General features: G+C 38.7%; 1 protein-coding gene across 2 annotated transcripts in view; it reads right to left on the bottom strand.

The window, feature by feature from the left end:
- Positions 1-14,245, bottom strand: part of pde1cb (phosphodiesterase 1C, calmodulin-dependent b) — a 60,450-nt gene that overhangs the window by 20,652 nt on the left and 25,553 nt on the right. For both annotated transcript variants that reach the window (XM_053650963.1, XM_053650962.1), the window contains exons 3-7: positions 9,979-10,092; positions 6,451-6,633; positions 3,194-3,260; positions 2,952-3,068; positions 2,337-2,477 (exon numbers count right to left, since the gene is read on the bottom strand). In XM_053650963.1, coding sequence (XP_053506938.1) covers positions 2,337-2,477; positions 2,952-3,068; positions 3,194-3,260; positions 6,451-6,633; positions 9,979-10,092 — 622 coding nt within the window. The remainder of the gene's footprint in view (positions 1-2,336; positions 2,478-2,951; positions 3,069-3,193; positions 3,261-6,450; positions 6,634-9,978; positions 10,093-14,245) is intronic.

Genomic DNA, 14,245 nt, shown 5'->3' on the forward strand with positions numbered 1-14,245 from the left:
TAGCGCTTAACTAGCTGAAGCAATGTTGATGATTGAATTTTTGGTAAATTGATGTCGTATCTTTGCCCTAAAAATTACTCAGAGGATCAGACATAAGAGATCGCTTTGTTTCCACATGACCTGTCGAAATGTTGCTATATAATAGCACAGAACACCACAGCTAACAGCACTGAAAGCATTGCCAGCATAGTGGATGTTGGATGGCTATAATATATGAACATGTTTCAAATTTGCATATTCGTGAATATTCATATTCTGTACGATCACTGCATTTTTGAGGTTAAAGAGGGTAAAGGCATTGAGTGGGATGGAGGGCATTCTCTGTCTCCCCTGTCAATCACAGCGACACTGGACATAGGCATCTGCGAGCGACAAAGCATGTGTTAGCCTTCAACCCTTCCTGGTTAGTAGGTCTGATACGATGAGGGCTGGATGGTGCAATCGAGTTGGTGGGGCAGGTGACCAAATTAGGGAGAAAACAGAAATCAAACTGAATCTACTGTATATTATCATCATTAATGCTTTACATTAAAGTTCCCTTCACTAACACTATATTATGTACAGAAACTATATTATGATCTGAGATGTTCTAGTCCAGTGTAGTGCTTTCTTTAACACAAACACACGAAAATATGCAATATTCACCACATTGTTGTTTTTTTTTAACCAAGCTGATTGTAAAAGGTGTGCTTTTAAGAATCAATAAAGTCTCAAAAGACAAATCACCCTGTAAACAACAGTCTAATGATTGACCTTTAGATTCCAAACAAAGCTTGAGGCCTAGTGTGTGTGTGTGTGTGTGAGTACGAGAGAGAGAGAGAGAGAGAGAGAGAGAGAGAGAGAGATGAATGGTCATCCTGTTGGGGCTCTGTATAATGCAGTTATACGCTATGAGCACATGAAGTATATAGCGGTGACAAGCTGTCACAGTTATATGATTCGTTTGAATGAGACGAGGAGGAGAGAAGGGTGGAGGACGTCAACACGTCGTCCAACAATCCCCAAAGAACGGACAAACAATTACTAGGTGCTTTTCTGTACTCAGAGTCACTAGTTTAAGTCACTTTGTAGGTGTATAATGACCTAGCCCATGTTTCTCTATGTACAGCGTGTCAGCCACGTTTGAGTGATTGTTGTTGGTCTTAATGAATGTGGTCCTTTTTAATTTATTCACGGGGTGTCGGGGGGCTGAGAAATCAGTCGAAGCAACACAATTACCAACTGTAGACCTAAACAGTGACTTATAACAGGTGTAACTGATAAATCTAATGTTTGGGAAGAATTCGGTCACGTAGAATGGAGAATCGAATAAAGAATCGCATATAAAACAGACGTTTTTACGCTTTTTTCGTAACATGACGAGCCGTGTTTTTGTTTTTTGTCTTAGTAACTTCAAGACAGGACTAGTTTCACAGACGATCCACAATTAAATTGAACTATAAATGGATAAACTGTACAATATATCATTTTTTTATAAAGACAAACTTGTCATTGTTGGGAAATTGCTGCGGTATAAGAGAAATAAAACAGAGCTGTTAGTGGAAAACAATCCACTGTGGGGTGGTAACTGTTACTCGGAATTTTATCAAGTACTACCAAGTCGTTGATGGGTTTCCTATAAGGAAAATCATAGGAATAATTTTATAGGAAAATAATCAACGACTTGGTGGTGCCTGATACAATTCACCTGAGTTACAGTTACAACCCCAAAGTGGATTATTTTCCAATAGCAGCATTTTGAAAACTGTTTTATTTCTTTCATACCACGGCAATTTCCCAACAATGACAGTTCTTTATTTTATAAAAGAATGAAATATTGTACGTTTCATTTTTTTCTCACTTGAAGTCACTTGAAGTCAAGAAGTACTCGTCATGTCACGAGAAAGCGTAAACTCCTCTCTCCTGAAGTCTTTCCCGTGTCGAAAAACTTTCTGACTGTCACAAACGGACTGTGACACTGGAGGCTCCTTCTATAAATGTGACATAAACGTCTCCGTACAGAAAACCTCCCAAATATCGATAATTGTATAGCTTTTTTTATTAAATAACAACACTTCTTTTTCAGTCCATATATTATAAGCCTTAGACATATTAGATATTGTGGAGCGTTACTATAGAAACGATAACGTATCAAAACGCGGGCGTTAATATTAACCTGTGCAAACGAGACTACTGTCAGAGCTGCTGTTATAGAAAATTAATCAATGCCTTCTGGCCAATCAGATTGGAGAATTCATTCCACATTGCCATATAAAGCAAGTTAACATATGTATTAATGAACAATCTTTAAATGTACCTGTGTGTGTGTGTAAGTGTGTGTAAGTGTGTGAACGTACCACCATGCCAGTCTTGAGCATTAAGTAGTGTACGGTCTGTGTGACGTCCGCAGCGTGGATGAGATTGTGATACGGGTTTTTATGCTTGCTGTATCCCACTTCCAAAGCCTCCACGAAGGACACCAGAGCCGAGATGGGAATCTGACACAGACCGAGACGAAAAGCACATCATCATCACACCTCCTCCACATCACTCGGAGTTTGGAGCGAGTCGGACACTCCATAAGACGAGCGTGTGAGGAGTGAAGGGCACTGACACTTTCGTTTCTTGCTTCAATTTCATTTCTCGCCAGTCGGAGCGAGTCGGAGTCGATTTTGACATGGTCTGCTCGTGTTTGCAGGTGAGTAACCCAAATCTGAATGGATTCCCGTCAACATCCAGTGGAATAAATAAATAAAGCAAGATGGTGGACAGGCAGCTCGAAAATAACGTGTGGTAATCTAAATGTGTAGAAAGTTGGCGTGTTGTGTAGGGGTTCACGTTGAATAATTGTGTGATTCTCATAATTAAATCCTTGTGACGTTTTGCCTCTAATGTTTTTTTTTTTTCTTTTTTAAGTCATATACAGCCGAGCGTGCGTGTTTTGTGCAAGACAACATCAGAACGGTGTTTACCTTGAATCGGCTGATGAGGTCATATCTGGTGAGAAGTTCATAGAAGATAAATTTCAGTGCGTGGTCCCCACTTGATTCATTCAACGCAAACACATCAAAAGTCCACTTGTCTACATGCTGTGCGAAGAAAAAAAAAAACAACCCCCCCCCACAAAATTACAAAACAAAATTAGTTCTCTTCGGCCACAATGATCGTTCATCAGGAGAGAGGCGTGTGTAATGTTTCACTGTGTGTTTGTTACCTTGAGCACAGTTATGACTGATGCAGGGTAGCTTAAGCCAACCATGTTGGAGGTCCGCCGGTACATTCTGTTCGGAGGAGATAAAAACGAATGAGCAGCAAGCTTGAAACAGTAAATCTCATGGGATTTTCACAAAAAAAACCCCAAAACAACAACAAACATCCACTGAGCGGTGGTTCTGCGAGTGGAAACGCCTTGGTTAGAGGTTAAAGGAGAATGACCAGGCAGGCACAAGATAACTCGAATAATCACTCTTTACAACCGTGGTAAGTAGAATAGCATTTCAAAATGCTGAAGCTTGAGTCACACGATCTACAACAGCAGAAGAACACGCCGGGTTACGCTCCTTTCAGCAAAGAACAGGAATCTGAGGCCATAGTGAGCACCGTAACTGGACAGTAGACGTCTTGTAAATAAACACGATGCCAGATTAACAAACATAATATAATGTAGTAGCTAGCTACAAGAATTGTCATTAATATTCATCATTTTATTTACGTTTTGATGGTCTGAATTGAGATTGAGTCCACCAACCGAAGACATCCAGCTATCATTTGCCTTGTAGTCAAACACTATCACTAATAACTGGATAGATGATGGCAATGAAGTCGGCTTGACTTCAAATTTGCCTCATAGGGCTTAAACATTGAACAGTGAAACCATGACAGTTACACGCTCCCAAACACACAAGTTGTTGTGTTGTTCTCCTTTGAATTGAACTCCTTTGTTTTATTCCTGTTTTTATATGTTCACAGAAAGTTCAGCAGCAAGCTTGTGTTGTATTTTTGAAGGTAGCCAACGTTCTACAATTCTAAGCACTTAACAGTCCTTCCAGTCTCTTAAATTTTTCTAAATTAACGCAGATATTCCGCAGATTTGGGCCAAGACCTTACCGCATAACGCACATACAGTCAAATCCGTCTTCGATTCACGCGTGTCGAACGTGAGTACAGCTAAATGGTCTTTTACACTTGCAATTTCGATAATTCAAGTAGTTGCCCCGCCCACCCCCCCCCCCAAAAAAATAAGAGCCCCAAAAAACTACGAACTGTATGGCAAATTTTTATTAAAAGCCGCAGCAAAATCAAGCATTTTTGGCCACAACAATCAGAAAAAATACCTGAAATCCTGTACGGACTGACTAACACGAAGGCATGAAAATTAGGCTGAAGAAGAAGAAGAATGTGGGGGGAAAAAAACGTAAACGTTAACAGAGCAGTTCGTCAAAGCAGTTTAATAGCTTTTCTTTTCGTCGCTCTTAAACCAAAATAAAACACTAAATGTAAAGTGTAATGTTTTTACTACATTGAGGACAGAGGCAAGATCTCTCGTGTGGTGAGATATTAGGAAATAAACCTGCAAGCTTTCATATTAGTTCAAAGCAACGTATTACAACTTTACAAGGATGTGAACCCGTGACTTAAATTCATTCTTCTTTTAAAATAGCTGTGCATGGTCTCTTATTTAGGAAATTTTAATTCCTTAAATGCTTTGCCCTTGATGCATATCCTAGTAGTACACTACTCATTTTGCGCAATAACTTAGAACCGTTAGAAAGATAAATGACTCGTTTGTCCTGATTAAAGACAAAGGACAAATGTAGGCTCTGAGAGAAAACCGGCTGACACAGCGGACACATGTTTTTCATTATTCTTATAGCATCTCCCTACATGCATCAGGTCACAGTGTCCTGTGACTACTTTAAATCTACACCATTACTTCGAGTCTGCTTGCATCCGAGCCTGAAAACACTCACTGCACGTTCCTCACTCTCTCTCTTAGTAAACTGAGGACCCACAAACACACCCCCCCCCCCCCCCCACACACACACACTTTTCATCATCGCAACTCATTCTGCAGTAAAATGCATTACGCATGTAATGAAATGATGCCGCCTGGTACAACCATTCGGGGAGAGAGAAAGAGGACGTGGGAAGAGGAAGGATTTGTCTTTAGCACCATGACTGTGTCTTGCGCAAGCTCGTTAGACAGAGGAGAAGACGTGTGACTCACTTTGTACTCCGCTTAAAGATTTATCGAGACGTTTCACCGGCGGATGAAACTTTACAGCCACCAGGAGACGAATGTTTCTTCCACCAAGCACGTCTGATCATTTTAATGCATTGTGGGAAGCCCACATGTAAACTAAATCCTCGCCCCCCTCGAGGGTTGCTGTTAACCCAAAAGTCTGAGCTGACATTTCAAGAATCTTATTTATTAGCTATAGTTATATTACTCATGCATCATTATTTATTAATATACCTTTAAGATCGCTAATTAGATTCATGAAATAAATGAAGTACTATGGTATGTTTTTAAAAAAACCCTAAAAGACAGGAACATGAGGTAGAAAACAGCATGAAGATGCTTAACGGTTGGTCTTAATTCTCTTGGATGTAGGGCGTTATGTGTAAATGGACATTTTTATGCATAGAATCTGTGATTCTGTAAAATTCATTCATTGATTGGAAAGCCACATTTTATCCACATCACTTTGTGCACAGAAATGCATAATGTAGTCACTTGCTGCTATGGAATGTGTTGTTTTCTTTACACAAAGTTAATTTAGCTGTGATATATGATATATATAACTCTTTAGAAAATACAATAGAAAAAGTACGACCACATGATGTTACATTCAGTGGGCTGATTTTTCTACATGTGCCACACTGCCTTTTTTGCTCAGTAAATGGTAAATGGTCTGCACTTATATAGTGTAGAAAACATAAACACCACTCAGTAGCAGGGGCATAATCACGTAGGTTTATCGCTCTGAAGAAACTTTATTCATTTCATTTGTAATATTATAAAATTTTATCATTAAAAGATTGTTTAAAACATTTGTTGTAGTAGTTGATTTGGTTGGTTTTCTGTGAGAGGATGTTTATTTAGCATTTTTAGAAGGAGTCTCCAGTGTCAGTGCTTTGTAACAGTCAAAGGTAAAGCTGAAACCAGGGCTTTCTGGTTTATAGTAAGTGATAACAGGGATTAACTCGTTTCAGGAAGGTTCCGCAACACTATAAATAACTATAAATAGCTTCTTTTTTTTTAATCATGATGTGTCATTCTTTAATAAATAAAAAATAACATATTTTTATTATAGCTTTATGTATTATGTACCTGAGCTGCATTTTGAAATCACTGTATTAAGTTTGAAGTCCAGCAGAAGTTTTTTTTTTTTTTTTTTCTCATTTAAATTGAATTTGAATAGGTATTAATATCTTGGTATTATTAAATTGTCTTGGTCATGACCTCACCTCTCCACGAATATCCCAGCCTGCACGGCGTGTACGATGCTGCGGAACCGCGGCTTCTCCTCCGTCCGTCTCAGCATCAGCCCCATCTGACGTGTGAAGGTGGAGGCCAGCCAATCACGCACCTCTGATGGCACCGAGTCCGACTGGATATCGCTGAGCTCATCTTCCGTGTCCACCAACCGCCTAACCGATAGAGAGACAGAGAGAGAGAAAACGGTGAAAATCCATGCCCTTGATAATTACCCAGGCACCAACAATAGTGTGTCTAATCCTAACTAAAGTGGGGTTGCCAAACTCTCCACCCTGTGTCACTACAGCTATCACTATGATTATGTAAATCCTGGGATTTCTTCATTTGGAACAGATCATCATTAAAACCCATGTTGTAAACTTCCAAACAATTTCACGTCTCTAGTTGAACTGGAGCTATAATGTAATAATAATATAGTATAGAAATATATAGTATAATGTTTTGGTTATTTTCACATGTTCAGTTGTTATTTCCTGTCAGTATTGTTTTAGCTTTTTTTTTTTTACACATACTAAGACGTAGAAGCTCTTTCCTTCACAATTCTATGCTCTGTGGATTAGCATGTGTGGCTTCAGGTTTGTGCTCTCTGAAGTTCGAGGTCAGAACTTCCGTGCTTTCGAGCAAGAAGGTGGAGAAAGAACACGGACCCCTCCATGTTCGTCTTTTGTTAGCAACAAGCTAGCCAGCTAACTGTGATGAGTGATGTATATTTACATCCTCAAAACTGTGACCTGTGTAGTCAGTGTTATAGATTTAACTCATGCTAAAGTAAAGAACTGATACTTTGTTTAATGTCAATGCCATGTTGATTTGACGTTACAATGTACTGTAGCATTAACCTTTATCTGTATTTCTGACCAAAAAAATGAAAGGATAGTTCCAGCTTTACCCATCCCTCAACTAAATTTTCTTTTTGTCAGTTTATTTAACTGCCAAATAGCAAACGAGCCCAAAATATCAATTTCACACTGATTCAGACTTGGCAAACGGAGTAATAAGTGTGAAATTGCACTAACACACCTATAAAAAGCAGAGGTGCATAAAATTCTCACTCCTTGTACCATCCGTGTTCAGTCATTTGTAATACTTCCCCAAACTCCAGTGCAGGCAGCGAGACAGAGAATAAATATGACGAGGGAACTGGCACCCGAATATATATCTTACAGAATGTCCCTGTGATGAATGGCCAGCTGATTTAAGGCCAAGTTCCCCAATGATGAAAATAAATATCTTTTTGCTTGGACCTTGACCTTGTTTTAGAAAAGGTTTTGAAAATAGGGTTTATAAGGAGTCATGGAACTTTACAGCATTTCAAGGAATCTTTACCAGAGTTGGAAAGAAGTTGAAGTAATTGTATTTTGTTGCAACATAAAAGCATTATTTTTGAGGCATTTGTACTTCACTTGAATATTACAGTATAATTAAAGATTAATACTCGATTAGATTTTCATTTAAACTTTCTAAATGCTTATAAAATCTCAAAAAAATTGACTTTTTTTTTGGTTGACCCAGCTACCAATCAATCAATTAATATTTCATCAACTTTTGAAGAAGAAGCCGCCTTTATTTTCTCACATATACATTACAGCACAGTGAAATTCTTTTCTTCACATATTCCAGCTTGTTAGGTCAGAGCACAGGGTCAGCCATGACACTGCAGAGAGGGTTAAGGGCCTTGCTCAAGGGCACAACAGTGGCAGTTGGTGGTCCTGGGGCTTGAACCCTGACCTTCTGATCAGTAACCCCGACCCTTAACCATTGAGTCAGCACTGTCACCCCTGTTTATTAAGTCTATTAGTCTCAGCTGCTCTTCATGCATTAAAGTTAGTTTAATAAAAAAGAACCTGTTCTCATTTGAATCAACACAGATTGACTGGATTTTGCTTGATTTCATATGAATGAAATCTCAACAGAAGACGTATGAACACTAACTCCGCCCCTACACCTAACCTTAACCTTCAAAACTCTTCAGTCCAATGAGTTGTAAAAAAAAAAAAAAAAAAAACTTCACTTAAGGTGTGTGTTCATAGAACTAAATGACACCCACAGTACATAAAACCAAATGACATAAGTCTACATAAACATTCTTAAACGCTTATTCCAGTTTCAGGTGTCAAAACATTATTTTTTTCCAACATAAGATTGTGTTATGACAGGATGACTGTATGGCACTTGACCTGCTCAGATGTATATCTTCTGGTGTGTCAGTGTCACATAATAGTAAGAATGTGTCATAGCTTGTTATTAACAGAAATAATGAATAAAGGTTCCAGAATAATCTGCTTGGGACTGACAATCATGACACTGTAATTACAGAGTTATGTAGATTTTCTCTGTTTATATTAAGTAAACTGCAATCTCTACGTCTGCTTATGTGTGCAAATGAATAAACTGACCATTATTCATTTTTCCTGTTAATGACAAGCTATGACATATTATTATTATTATTATTATTATTATTATTATTATTATTATTATACATACCAGAAGATACATAACTGAACAATGTCTAATGTCATGAAGTCATCCTAGAGCATGTCATAACATCATTAAGCCACTTCACTCTGGTAACATTATGTCAACTTGACTTGATGATCGCAGATACATAATGGAATGAGCCTTTATAAATGTTTATGTAGCTTTGTGTCATGCCACCGTAATGTCAGTTATTTTTTAGCTTTGTAGGAAATGTATAGATTTTTGATAACTTGGTATAAGTGGGTTGCTGTGTATGAGAATTAGCTGGCCAATATTGACTGTCATGCTATGATGCCGTTTGTCTGTATTTTATATTATATCTCTTAATACTCTATTTGTATTATTTATTTTCCTTTCAGACAGTAGGTATAATGATAATGGGTGTTTATTAATCACATATACATATGCACAGTGAAATTGTTTTCTTCGCATACCCCAGCACGTCAGGAAGATGGGGTCAGAGTGCAGGGTCAGCCATGATACAGTTCCCCTGGAGCAGACAGGGTTAAGGGCCTTGCTCAAGGGCCCAACAGTGGCGGTTTGGCAGTGCTGGGGCTTGAACCCCCGACTTTCCGTTCAGTAACCCAGAGCCTTAACCGCCAAGCCACCACTGCCCACTACCACACCACTGTATGGCCTCGTACTTTTACATCACGTCGTGCTGTTCCTTATCAAAAAGCAATTCACAATTACTACGAAAAGTACATCTGTTCAGAAGCCTGCAGTATTTTTCACAACCTTCAATTTGCATCTTTTTCCGCTAGTTCAGCTCATTCGGGTTTGTCTTGCTGAATATCATCTAACCTTGAGCCAAGCAATCTGCAGCGGTGATGAATTATTGAACATAAATCTCACCTTTACTTCGCAACAAACGTTCTCATCCCCGCTGAATAAAGTAATTGAACATGGCTGTGTGTAAAACGCTTCCAGGTGGCTTTCCACTTTAAAGTCTTTGTAAGACCAGAATTTAACATACCGGGTTTGAAACGAATCTACACACGTTACGGTCGAAACTTTACCTCGTCTCTTCGATGTAGACGGATTCGAGCACCGAGGCCGCATATTCGAGGTTCTTCTTCAGGTCAATCAGGGACGCTTCACCTCGCTCCAGCTGTTTCACCAAACACCGCAATCTGGACACAAAAGACAACAGAGATTTAAACTTCGACCGGAAAAGTCATTGATCCACACATGCTAGAAATCAGAGAGTCCCAAAAGTCAGAACGTAGGCAGGCTTTTATCTATTTTTTATAAACGATTGTTTACTTTATTTTATTTGGTTGTATGTATGTAGACAAACTTCTTTATAGTTATTAGATTGTTCTATCACGGTGCTGATGAATTTTCAAATCTGATTGGTCAGAAGATGTCGTTTCATTCTGTATAACTCCAGCTGAAAATCGCAGGTTTATACTAATTTGAATGCGTTATTGTTTCTATAGTAACAGCTAATTCACTGGGACGTGTATGGCTGAATAGTAACTATGATTAATAATAAGCGGATAAAACAAAAGTGAAAAGTCTTCCTGTAGGCGGTAGGTTCATGAATAAAAAAAAAAAAAAAGCTCCAGTGGCTCCAACTAATAAATATGATAATATTTAAATAGTTGAATTATAATAAATTCATTTGAGCTGCAGTCATAAAGGGGCCAAAGAGCTGACATTTATTTGACACTAAATGGTGTCTCTGAATCCAAAAACATTCATGACTCAGCACAACAACAGTCTTCTTCTACATCCTTCAAAGAGAAATGAAACCCTTTTATCCCTGGCCAAAATCTAGACGTGTTATAAACGTCTCGCTGGAATATAAACACGGTTGCTGGACTACAAAGTTTGAGACAGCAAAACAAACATACAGGTTCGTCAAATGATATGCATCTAGACACAATGCCTATGAGTATTTACAATCCATGAGCTTATCCTGAGCTGAAAGCAACAGAAAAGAGCCAGCATAACTACTGACTTAGAAGGTGGCGAACGAAACAAGACGGAGGACGTTGAAGTTTGTGGTTTCTCGGTAACAAAAGAAAGCGTGAAGGAACAGATGTTTATACGGTAGCTGCTGTAATGTAGGCAATAACACGAACTAAGTTGTTTCATCAATTGTTTCATCAATGCCCCACAACATTCCAAGTAACTATAAATGGATAAAAACGACAATGTGTTGTGCATTAATAATAATTCTATTAAAAAAAGGTAATCACTGGAAAATTCCTGAAGTATAAGAGGAATTACAAAAATAATCAACTTCAGCATCCCATCTCCCAGCAAATGATTATTTTCCAGTATTATTTTCCTTACAGTATTCCCATAATGCGATGTCAGTGTTTGTCAGAGGTGTATAATATATATATACTGTATATAGTAGTATAGTAGTCTTGGTGATTTTGTCATGTTGCTGGCTTTCAGGATGATCAAACATCTGTTCCAGGATAAGCCGTCTCTCTCCGTCTTTCCTACAGCCCTCTCTATCGGATCATTATCATGCATCGCAGGCATCGGTCCAACAATAATAACAGGGTTGAAAACTGAATGATTCAAGGCTCAGTTTGTTTGTAGCCAATTAACAAGACATTTATTTGAACTACGTAATGTAGCGCATCAATCACTAGATTCGCAATTATCACTGAATAAGATTAGAACGAACAGGAAGCCAAAACAGGAAGTTTTGGATTGGATTCAACTATGAAGTCACTATGGATCTAGCAAATGAGTGAACGCATGAATATTACTAAAGAGTGTGCCTCTGAACCATTTTCACATCGAGTTTAGATATGACTAACAGGACGTGCTTGTGGGTCGTGCTTGAGGGGCCATCACGGCCACGGTGTACACATTTCTCAAATGGTTTTGTGTGTGCGCTTGTGTGCGTCTGCGCATACGTGAATGTGTGTGTGTGTTTTTGTTAGTAGGGCAGTGACCTGATTAAAAGCACAGCTGCTGAGGACAAGGACAGTGGGGGGGTTTGAGAATGGGGAGGACAGGATGTTTGGCTCAGTATCTCTGATGTGTCCTCGCTGTCGATTAAAGACATCCGCTTTATTTTCCCATGAAAGAAGTGATGGAGAGGAGAGGGTCAGTGGTGGGATTCAGTCGTGTTTTGAGTGATCTTTCATGATGCAGTTCACGTACACACACACACACGCACACACGCACACACAACTATGTATTCTGGAAATCTTTCTCTTGACCTGATGATTTCTTCTTGGTTAAAGCTGTGAGGTCAAGGATGGCTGTCAGCTGCCAAGGAACTATTTCCCACACTGATTACCAAATACACCATTTACATACACTATACATATTTTAACTTTCATTTATTACTTGCAGGATACGTACTGGTTATGATACTACAGAATGAACACGGTTATCTTACATCCTGTAGTTTTAAATACCCATTGGTGAATTATCATCTCCATTATCAATCCATTATTCATTAAATGGTCTATTTAACCCAGGTTCAAAGGTCAAAAAGTTATGTTAAACACTCCAACTGTACACAATACAACTCAGTTCATTCACAAAAACTGTCTTTTATTATTATAAAAATGTCAAAATGATTGGTGCCTTGTAAGTGGTAATTAGGTAATTTATTTATGTCATTTCCCACCTCGTCACGTTACTGGAGGGCAAATAAAACAGGGACGCCTCCAAAAAGTGTGTCTTTTGTTTGCTGTCAGAGCACGTAAAGCTCATAAAAAGTTACTTTTACAGTTACAGGCTTGCATGGCTATTGGTGCTGTTTAACTATAATGATCTTCAAACATTCCGGCAACATTTTTGATTGAAATTGCAAACATAGCGAGTAGCGTTAGCAACAAGCTAGACAGCGTACACAGTGAGTAGCGTTAGCAACAAGCTAGAAGGGCTAACATTAGCGAGTACTATAATGTTGATGATTGCCTTCTCAACATAGTGATTAGTATGGTCAGTGTTATAGATTGATTCAAGTATCGTGTCTGTATATGGACTGATCTAAAACCAATACGGGGGTCATTCCTATGTTGCCAGGGTCCTAAGTTCCCCAGTTCAGTATTCTGTTAAGTAAACTTTTCCATGAACCATATTAACTTAATTACCTTTTAACTTTAAACACCAAAAACACATTTAAATGAACAACAGCATACATTAGTTGAAAATCCATCCTTCATCCACACTTGAAATTGATGGAAGTTATGAGCTTGGGAAATGAACTAGGTTGCACACGCTGAAACCTCATTTGTGCTGCTCAAAAAATAGCTGTTAGTCTACGTTCATACGTTCATACAGTTCAACTCCGGGCATGAACAATAGTGAAATGTATAGACTAAACTGAAGAAATGCCGTCCTGTAGCCGAGAAAACACAGTAAACGGTCATGAAAGGAACAAAATGTTAAGTATGAACATGTCCCAGCTCTCACTTCTTCTGAAGCCTAACTCCAGCTTTAAATCACCTATATGTTCATTATGTGCAATATAAATCTGGGGAACATAGGACCCTGGGAACATAGATCCGCTCCCGCCAATACTGCTATAAAGAGAAGACTACGCCATGTTGAAATTTCAACTTGAGGGGGTGTTTTTCATGGCTTTTACTGGTTGTAGACCGGGAATTACAAGTTGCAACTTTACCTCAAACGCATCGTTGTTACTAGTAAGAAATCAAATTAGAATAAGACCAGTTCAGCTTGAAATGAGTTAAAGAATGTCCAGAAATTGGCTTAATACCCATTAGATTTACACGTCTCCTAATGAAAAACACTAGATAAACTCACTTGTATCCACAAAGATATCATTTTCTACCGTTTTTATAACTATCCATCAAATTCTCAATGCACTTTTTAATGTTAATGGTACAAGTCCCATATATTACCGTCTCTTCTGTGATCTTTCAGATGTTTTGTAGTTCTGGAGGGAACTGCTGTTATCATTCAGAGCACTCCCGCTGTCCCTCATGTGTCAGAATGAGTGCAATCGTTGCCTGAGGTCAATTTAATGGTAGAAATGAGGTCTTTACACATTTGTCCCACAGTGCTTCGAGCTGCTTACTGAGAAAAAGAACTCGGAAACAACTCCTCCATGTTCAGACCGCCACCTGATCTCAAACTCACTCACTGTCAGACAACAAACACATCATGCCTAAGGTCCTAACGCATCAAACTCTCCAGTTCATCCAGGATCGGTTGTTTTGTTTTTTTCCCTGAATGAACATGACTCATCATGCTCGAGTTGGGAAACACAAGCGATAATAAAATATCATCTATATCCATGAAACCACCTCTGTGGTATTAAACCTCCAACAGTGT

The sequence above is a fragment of the Ictalurus furcatus genome, chromosome 20 (assembly GCF_023375685.1).
Source record: "Ictalurus furcatus strain D&B chromosome 20, Billie_1.0, whole genome shotgun sequence".
NCBI lineage: Eukaryota > Metazoa > Chordata > Actinopteri > Siluriformes > Ictaluridae > Ictalurus > Ictalurus furcatus.